General features: G+C 44.1%; 1 protein-coding gene across 1 annotated transcript in view; it reads right to left on the reverse strand.

Annotated features, from left to right (window-relative positions):
- The window catches only part of PARD6G (par-6 family cell polarity regulator gamma), a 158,376-nt gene extending 152,101 nt beyond the window's left edge, over nucleotides 1-6,275 (reverse strand). The window contains exon 1 of the mRNA XM_027852378.1: nucleotides 5,929-6,275. Coding sequence (XP_027708179.1) covers nucleotides 5,929-6,000 — 72 coding nt within the window. The 5' untranslated portion in view covers nucleotides 6,001-6,275. The remainder of the gene's footprint in view (nucleotides 1-5,928) is intronic.
- Between the last annotated feature and the right edge of the window lie 3,972 nt (nucleotides 6,276-10,247).

Here is a 10,247-nt window from a genome sequence, read left to right on the forward strand (position 1 = left end):
CACACACACACACACACACACACACACACACACACACACTTGCAGGTGAGTCTAACCATGTTGGGACAGTTCTGAACCAGCCCTTGATGATGCAAGGAAAGCCACTACCTGATGGAAAAGAGCTGTTTTACTCAACCACCATTCCAAGAGAAGCTGTGAAACACAGTGTGGAAGGGATATGTGACTAGCTGTGTGGAGAGCTAGAGTACATGGGACCGCTGCTGCCAAAAACCAGAGCCAGAAAGATAAAGAAATCTCCAGTGCCAGGATAAAACACTTCGATGAAATTCTTAACATCCTACTGTCCCTTAGAGCCTGCCAAGCAGCCTGCTCAGTCCCAGGCCTGAAGCATGATATACTAGCGTACCCACTGACCCATTTTCTGAGAATACATGCCAAATAGTTCAGGATGAATATTCCTAGAGGGAAAAAAAGGTCATTGTTCATTCAAAACATTTGGAAATAAGAACAGCAACACTGCCTGGAGTAGCTTAAAAATCTATGTATACCCACAAATACTATCAGATATTATTTATGTTTCTTTTTTTTTTTTTTGCAAGGCAGTTGGGTTTAAGTGACTTGCCCAGGTTCACACAGTTAGTAAGTGTCAAGTATCTGGTCTCAGATACTATTTATGCAGACTTTCTTCAGATCTAGCCAGGCAGAGCCCCGAATAAGTAGATTTGTCAGGAAAGAAGTGACAAGAGCAGAATTGGTCCCCAAGTGTGGGATGTAAGAGGTTTGTTTCTTTCTTTCAAGATAGGGCAAAATTGATAATACTTGAGCCTGGTAACATACAACAGGAGTGGTCTGATTACTTTAACATCTGGTACTAGAAGTAATATCCACTGTTAGTGAACAGTCAGTGGTGGGCATTCTGGAATGATGCAGGGCCGATAACATACTCCCCAGCTCACTGTTTAAAGGAACAAAAGAAGAAGAAATCCCCAAAAATGCCATGAACTCCTTAAATGCAACTCTAGACAGGACACCAAAGGCAACAGCATCCAAAAGGACCTGGGTTCAAATTCTGGTTATGACACTTATTGCTGTGTAAAGATAGGCAAATCAGTTAACCACCTGGGAGGTGGGGGTGGGGGTGGGGAGATCCATTTAAAATGGAAAAAATACTTGAACAACCTATTTCACAGAGACAAGCTTTATATACTGTAAAGTATTGCATAAATGTGTATTATTATCATTATTATTATTATCATGACTGTATTTGGGTTTTCAGAAAACATTCTTTACAAACTCTTTTCATATATGTGTATATTTTTAATTTTGAAGAACACAGAATTAAAATCAACTAACAGGCATTAGGAGTCTACTATGTGCAAGGGACTGTGAAATGCCATAAACAAGCAAGTACAAGTATAGAAAAATCAGAGTTAAAATAAGTTTTTTCAATGATTACACTCATACATGTACATGTTCTTCCTCCATGAGAATGCAAACTATTTGTGAGCAGCAATTGTTTCATTCATTGTATTTATATATCTAGCACCTAGCACAGGCTCTGGCACACAATAATTAATAATTACTAATAAGAACTAATAAAGATTAAAAGGCAGAGAGAATATAAAGAGTAAAATTATACTTCTCCACTTTTTTTATTCTATTCAGAGTGTTGTGATTCTTTGGCCTCAGCACTAAGACCATCCACTGGAATATTTAGTCACTTCTCACATCTATATATACATATCATGTGATTGTATATACATACATACATATATTAGTGAGAAATCTCTGCCTTAAGCTCCCCCCTCCTTCAGAAGTCCCCAAGTAAAGCCAACTTTAAAAAGCCCTGGGAAACAAGTTCACAAGAAGATGAAGATATGTGTTCTATGAATAGCCAATGAATATTTACCAACTATCTTTTACCTGCCTCTTTCCCTGCTCCTTCCCCTGGGTGCCTTGTGGTTCATGCTTCAAGGTACAGAGATGAGTACTGCATTCCCACTTGGGATCTTGGGTTCCAGAGATAGAAGGAATCTTAGAGATCATCTAGTCCCACCCCCTCATAGATGAGGAAAATGCTCTGGTAGTAAGCAGCACAGTTGTGATCTAAATCCAGGTTCTCTGATTCCAAATCCAATTACACCACACTGCCTACTTACACCCAGGTTCTAGAGATCACCTATGTGAGAAATAGTGTTTGTTGTTCAATCATTTCAGTCATGTTCCACTCTTTGTGACCCTGTCTGGGGTTTTCTTGGCAAAGTCTGGAGTGGTTTGCCATTTCCTTCTATGGCTCATTTTAATAGATGAGGAAACTGAGACAAACAGGGTTAAAGTGATTTGCCCAGGGTCACCCAGCTAGGAAGTGTCTAAGGTCATATTTGAACTCTGGAAGATGAGTCTTCCTGAGTTCAGGCCCAACACTCTATCCACTGTGCCACCTAGCTGCTCTGGAGAAATAGTGCAGACAGGTGAAAAAGCACTGACTTTGGATTCAAAGCACCTGGATTCAAATTCTGCATCTGATGCTTACTATCTGTGGGACTTTGGGTAAATCAATTAACCTCCTTCGGCTTTAACTTTCTCACCTATAAAATAATGGAGTTGGACTAGATGGCCTTTGAGGTCCCTTCCAGTTCTAAATCTCTGATCCTATCTCTGATTCTAAATCTAAACATTTATTAGCCAACTACTATGTTCAAAGAGAACAAGTGACACACATACGAGTAACTATAGTGCAAATAATACTTAAGAGTTGAGCAGCTAAGTGGCATGGTGGATAGAGTGCAGGGCCTGGAGTCAGAAAGACTGTGTGACTCTGAGCAAGTCGCCTAATCTGGTTTGCCCCAGTTTTTTCATCTGAAAAATTAGCTGGTGAAAGAAATAGCAAACTGCTTCAGTATCTTTGCCAAGGAAACCCTAAATGGGGTTACAAAGAGTCAGGCATGACTGAAACAAATGAACAATAATAACAACAAGTTAAGAGACTTGCAAAGTGCTCATGGAAGAGAAGGTAGTGAGAGATTAGGGAACGTTCCCTAGAAGAGGTGATATTTGAACTGGGCTTGGAAGGATGGAGAGAAGACAGGGAATTGGAAGGGTGGAGGGCATTACAGATATAGGAAAGCACAGAACTTGTATATGAACAAGGAGTTCAGTTTGGGTGGCTTATAGAGGAAACAAAAAGGAGCCGTATGAAATAAGGCTGGAAAGATAGTATGGTGCCAAGTTGTAGAAGACGTCAAATGCCAGGCTTACAAGTTTCAGCATGTAAACTACTCAGTAACCAATAGGACACTATAGGCTTTTGGCCAGAGGAGTGACATGAACAGCTTTACGTGTTAGGAAGGATGGACTGAAAAAGGATGGAAGGTAAGGAATACTTGTTAAGCTACTGCAACAGTTCAGGCTGGTGATAATGAAGACCTGTATCATGGTAGTGGCATCAGGAACAGAGAAGAGGAGTCAGATGGAAGAGATACTGCTGAGGCACTGTCGATAAGAACTGGTAACTGAGAGGCCAAGGAGAGGAAGGAGTAGATGATAACAGCAGGATTTCCAAGATGGGAGTCTAGGTGAACAGTGGTATCGGTGACAAAAATAGTGACATCAGAAAGTTTAGGGGAAAGATAAATAGCTCAGTTTTAGACCCATTGAGTTCCAGGTGCTGGCAAGAAAACCTGGCAGAGACGTCTTGTAGGCAGTGTAGATGTCTTTCTACAGCGTGATAGAGAAGTGAGAGCTGATCATAGAGTTCTGTCATCTGTATAGAGGTGATAGTTGAGTTGAAGCTACTCTTCAAGGAATGGGGTAAATCACTCTAACCCAGGGGTGGGAAACTTGGGGCCTCCAGGCCACATGTGGCCCTCTAGGTTCTCAAGTTTGGCCCTTTGATTGAATCCAAACTTCACAGAACAAATCCCCTTAATTTAAAGGCTTAGAGTCAAACCCTGCTCTGCTTAGTAATAAAGCGTTAGCTTCCAGGGAATCCTGCAGATTACTTGTTTTGGGCCTTTCATTTACTTCTGATTGGTTCGATGCGGCTCTTGCTCAGATTCCTTGTCTCTCTGGAGAAGTCAGCACCCACTCACCTGCCTTCAAGAAAGTAAACGATTTTAAACCGTATTGTTAGGTGCCTCCACTTAACTCAGAAAAAGGTTTGGTAGATTTTATGTGGATAGTTCCAAAAGAGGTGGAAGAGGGGAAATGACAGAATTTGCAACCGAAGAAAGCACAGTTTACTTTAAAGGAGGGTTGGAGAAGATTGCATCCAGCTTCCTCCTGACAATCTTGCTTCTATAGCAGAATGAAAGGGAATAAGAGTGTAGTGCCTGTTGCTGAATGTCGAACGTTTGTCTACCTCCTGCCGTTCCAGAATTCGGGAGCAGGGGCCCAGGCTCTTCAGCAACAATTTCGCCCTCTGAAGATGTGAATCGTGGGGGTGGGGTGGGGTGGGTTCAAGACTCTCACGAATCTAGATCGGGCTCTAACTCTACCAACACCTAAAGGGCTGGCCTTCGGCATCCTAGCCAAGGGTTCTCCACTCCTCGCCCCTGGGGCCCCTGCAGCACCTTCTGCTAGCTGAGCTTTGCGAACCCCGGTCAGCCCAAGCTGTAGTGACCTGACGGGTTTACAATCCCGCGGTCTCCCCACTACGTGAGGAAGCTTCAACAGCTTCGGCTGGTTTCCAGGAACAACAGAGAAGTCGAGGACCATCCGAGTGCAATATTCTCCAAAGACGCAGAGAAGCAAACTTTCAATGTTCCCCGCCGCCTTCCCCTATCCCCAGCCCCAAAGAGCCTCCGGGTCCAGAGGAGTCCGCACAGAGTCTCTAGGAGATAATGACCCGACACAGACAAGCGTGTCTGCAGATGAAAGCAAGGAAGGGAAGAAAACCTTCCCCCACAAGAGAGAAAATTCGGCAGATCACATCAGACGATTACACACACACACACACACATACATACACACACACACACACGCACGCACGCACACACACACAAAACAAACAAGTTTAAACAAGCACTCAGAAGCAAACGAGCTGGGCTCAGTGCAGGCAGGCAGGCGAGACTGACTCACTAGTTAGGATCCGCCAGAAGCGTTCAGTAAACTGCCCCAGCCAGGGGCGCAAAACAGCTAGCGAGGGGTGGGGGGTAGAGAGGAAAGCAGAGAGCCAGGAGGGCAGACTTGGGAGGGGAGCTGGAGATGGAGAGGGAGAAGGAAAAAGTGTCTGGATTTCTTCTATTTGGAAACATCCCCCCCCCGACGCCTGTAGGAGGGGGTCCTTCCTGTCCCCGACCCCCAAATCTTTCATTCCATTGATCCTAATCCCCAATAAGCTCTAAGACTGTCAGCCCAACCCCCAAAACGATGCTTAGCCCAAGAAATGCCGCCCTCCTCTCTAGCCTCCTTAGCGTCTCGGGTTGCTTCTCAGTCCGACTAAACAAAAGAGCAAATTTAAATTGAGTGGGTCGGCAGCAGTAACATTTTTTCCATAGTTTCCCTGCACTACGGACGTGCTTAGATCTAACGGTAATCTCCCCCCAGTTGGAAATCCAAGCTTTTAACTGAAGAAGGAAGACAGAGGGATAGAGAGGGAATCTACTACTCTGGCTGATTACACCGTGACTGCTGGAATCTGAGAACAGCGAACCCCAAACACAGGATTATACTGCAACAAAACTTCTCCCTCGCTGTCTGGGTTGCAGAGGGGGGTCCCTCAGTCCCCATCGCGGTTGCAGAAGTCGCACATTCCTCGGATTCCCCAGCACAACCCAGGAGGAGAAAGGTGGACCTGTTACTTGATCTCAGAAACATCAAAAGAGCGCAAAAAAAGTTGTCACTAATAATTCTCTCGCCTCTCACTTTCCTAAAGTTACAAAACGCCAAAGAATCTCCATTCATTTTGCAAGAAAGGGGGAGAGAAGGCTGGATCAGGACTGGGGGCTGGCATTCAGCCTTGCTTACCTTACTCTTGACTTCCACTGCGTTGCAATCGAAAAACCGCAGACTCTGAGATTTATTAAAACTCCGATTCATTTTTTCGGTCCCAGTTATCTCTATTCTTCGCCCTTGTTCAACAAGGGCTGCAAAAAGCTGATCCTTCTGTGGGAAAGCGTCCCCCTCCCCCTGCCTGTGGCTGGTCCCCCGACTACAGGGAATTTTATCTTTCTTTGGAACGCTGCAGCCCCAAGAGAAGTCTCTTCTTTGCCCCAGCGTTCTAATTGGAACGCCCGCCTCAGTCTCTCGGCTCTCCCCAGGCTTCAGTAGGTAAAAATCGCCCGAACAGGGCTCACAGCGCGCCGTGACTCAATGGGAAGAGAAGCTAGGAGGGAAGACGCCTGCACGTATTGCTCCGCCTCACTGGAGAACCCGCCCCCCTTTCTCTCCTCCCCTTCATCATTTCATTTCCCTGGAGTCTGGAAGCTTGCTGCTGGGGCTGCTGCTGATGCTGCTGCCTTAGCAGGCTCCTCACCGGCAGAGGACGCGCTCTGTTGTCAGCAATTCAGTGGCGAAATTCCTGAACCCGAGGCAAAGCCACACAAAGCTCTGGAAATTGCAAACCCGGGTTTCTAGCCAGTGAAATTTGCACCGCACCATGCAACACCTATCGTGGCCAAGCTTCCTGGCTTTAGCGACCCCGCGAGATCCTAGTGTCTCCTCGGCTTTTGTTTCCTTTCGTCAACCATCCCTTCTAAAGAGTTATTATTGTTTTTGTTTTGTTTTGTTTTTTGGTTGTTGGTGTTGGGGTGGGTTTTTTTGGGGGGGGTTTGGGTTTGTTTTTTTGTTTTTTTGCTGCTCCCTTGGGTGATTATTTGAGCGAAGCATAGCAATGAAAACCACAAGGGGAAAAAAGCAAAAGAGAAAAATGCATTCCCTATTTAAGAATTTCTTAAACTTGTAAAGTCAAGAATAGATAAAATCGCGGGGAACGGGGGCAGGATGGGAGGGGGAGTGAAATATCTTTTGGATGATTTACAGAAATGTCATTGTTCCTTTCTGGCTCAGGCCCTGAATACTAAACAAATTCCATTCACGAAGTTTTTGGTGTTTCAAAACCTCCCCGAGAGTGGATTACAATGAGATTTTACCTCTGCCGAGCTCCCAACCCCTATCTGCTTGAAGGAGGTGGAGTGGGGTGTGGGGAATCTAGTTTATATATGCCTAGGTAGACGAGCCTAGGAGCAGCTAAGGGTGCAGTGGATAGAGGTCTGGGCCTGGAATCAAGATGACCTGAGTTAAAATTCTGCCTCAAGATTCTAGTTGTGTGACAAGGGGCAAGTCAGTTAACCCTGTTTGCCTCGGTTTCCTCATCTTAAAATGAGCTGGAGAAGGAAATAGCAAATCATTCCAGAATCTTCCAACAATAATAACTAACATTTACATAGCGATTTAAAGTTTGTAAAAAATGCTTTACAGATATTTAATCTTCACAACTAATCCCATTTTAGAGATGAGGAAACTAAAGTGAGAGACATTAAATGACTTGCTTGGGGTCACACAGCAAGTAAGGATCTAAGGCGGAAATTGAACCCAGATCTTCCTGGCTCCAAGTCTGGCACTCTGTCCTCTATGCTACCCACCTACCTGCCTACCCAGCTGAGCTCAGGGGTCACTTCTTCCATGAAATCTTTCCACCGACCCAGTTGTTAGCCAGGAGTGTGCTGGTAAATATTTAACAACTGGCTTTCTAAAAGAAATGTACTCATAATATACTTTTATATTTAATCTGCCTTATTAACATTTTCTTCGTCACTTTAAGTCTGGACAACTAAGAAAAAAAATAAATTAAGCCCTGATTTGTAGCATTTGCAGATTTCCAAGATGCTTTCCTCAGTGGGTTAGAACTGGCTCCAGCATACCTCTGGATCCTCCCCCTCCTTTAGTTACTACATATTGATTTATTCCTATACTTGTCACCCCCAGTAACTTGCAAGTTCCTTGAGTACAAGGATTATTTCCTTCTTCCTCTTTGTATTCTCAAAGATGTATGGGGTGTTCAGAGAGGACTAGCACCTCTGGTGTGAGGGTTTGCCAAGCCATTTTCAGGGCTACTCATCCATCATGGTGTCCACCTGTCACCCAACTCTCACCTGTGGCTCCAAGAAGTTGTAGCATGTACAGTGGCCACACCACAGCAGACTAGACTGGCTTGAGGGTAACCAACAGGCCTCAAACTTGTTGGTGAGTTGGGGACAGGAGGTAGGGGTGGAGATGGGTGGGCTTCACAAAGCACATGAAGACTTCCCCGTTGGAATGGACAAATGAGAACAATTTGTTCTAAAGTCCATGAAGGTGACAGAAGCAGGCACTGTGGAGTGCTTAGAGCTTGGTCAGACATTGAAAATACCAAGGTCATCCACTGTATACCTGGCCATCCAAGAAGAGTTAGATAGGGGAGAAGGGAGACCTCCCACAACCCAGTGCCCTACCATCTATATCCATCCTACACTGCCCCCTCCCCCCTCCATTTTGTGGGCTAATCAAGGCAAAGGGAGCTTGGGCAAACAAATGGAGCCCTATATTTCCAGCCTTTACTTTTCCTTGGTTTCATTTTTTGTCTGTCTAGGTACCAGCTGCATCTTGGGCCATTGCCAATTGTCTTGACTTTTCTTACCACTGGACTTTGATGAGTCTGGAAGAGAGAGTGAGGCAGATGACTTTGGGCAACTCTGCCTCACTTAAATCCAGTTCTGGTGCAAGTCAAGACATCACCCCATGATGTCATTAGTCTTCTTTGAAACAAAGGATGAACAATTAAGCCCAGAATTCAACTGAACTGGCCTCCAGGTGACGTTGACCTGGAAGGCAACTGAAGAAATCTAGTCAAACCCCTTTGTTTAAAGACGAGGAGAAATGAAGCCTCCAAGAAGTGTATTGATGTGGCCAAGGATACACAGCTAGTAAGTAGCTGAGGCTCGGACTCAAGAATTCTAATTCCAAGTTTAGGCCTCTTTCCACTATATCACTACATAAAGCTAAAGAAATGAAGGCCATGTAGGGGAACTTCAAACTTGTAGGTCCAGTCAGTCAGTCAATAAGTATTTATTAAGTGCCTGTTATATACCAGGCACAGTGCTAAGCACAGTACACACAAAGAAAGGTGAGTTTGTTTTGTTTTGTCTTTTTTTTTTTTCCAGGAGTTTAGGATTTGGGAGAAGGAAGACTTAGAGCCTTCTCTGAAATCTCCACCCCCAAGAAAGCTGAGGGCCTGGGGCCATACTGGAAAGACAGCTCTGAAGATAAATGTTAATGATAAAATTTTGCTTTTTTGGTGAGGCAATTGGGGTTAAGTGACTTGCCCAGGGTCTCAAAGCTAATAAGTGTCATATGTCTGAGACTGGATTTGAACTCACGTCCTCCTGACTCCAAGGTCAGAGCTCTATCCACTGCACCACCTAGCTGCCCCTAGTATTTGCTTTTTAAACAAGGGAAAATACACTAATAATTTCTTCAGTACTTTAAACATCTATTTTTCTTTTCCAGAGAAGGCCTACCTTCCACTGATGAAGATTACAATGCTGTCCATAACCTTCATGATGGCCATCCTGGAATTTATCAAGGCTAGTCCTTAGACAAAAGACATGGCCATTACTCTCTAGGCTTTATTATGGACTTTTTCTATTATACCTAGAAATCCTGCTTTCCAGTTTCCTCAAAATGTTGTGTTGTTGCATTAAAGTATAAACTCTAAGGGAAAGGACTTGTCTTTCTTTCAGCTCATTCAGCTATTTCAACTATTAGCACTGTGCCTAGCACTAACTCCCTAATTACAAAATGCTTTCCTCAAAATAACTTTATAAAGTAAGAAGTGCATGTATTATTGTCGTAGGATCATAGATTTAGAGCTAGCAGGTGCTTTAGAGATTAAGTCCAACCCCCTTATTTGACAGAGACAGAAAGTGATGGACAGGCAGAGACAGAGAGATAGAGACAGATTGAGATGTTCTTGTTCAGTCGTATCCAACTCAAGTCGGATCTTCCCATGGACTATAGTGCACCAGGCCCTTCTCTCCTACACTATCTCTTGAAGTCTATCCAAGTTCTTGTTCATTGTTTCCATGACACTATCAAGCCATCTCATCCTCTGCTGTCCTCTTTTCCTTTTGCCTTCAATCTTTCTCAACATCAGGGTCTTTTCCAATGAGTATTATCTCATTATATGGCCAAAGAATTTAAGCTTCAGCTTTAGTATTTGACCTTCCAGTGAATAACCTGAATTAATTTCTGTAAGTACTAACTGATTTGATCTCCTTGCTCTCCAAGAGACTCTCAAAAGTCTGTAA

This window comes from Vombatus ursinus, unplaced genomic scaffold (assembly GCF_900497805.2).
Source record: "Vombatus ursinus unplaced genomic scaffold, bare-nosed wombat genome assembly UNPS02009573.1, whole genome shotgun sequence".
Taxonomy (NCBI): domain Eukaryota; kingdom Metazoa; phylum Chordata; class Mammalia; order Diprotodontia; family Vombatidae; genus Vombatus; species Vombatus ursinus.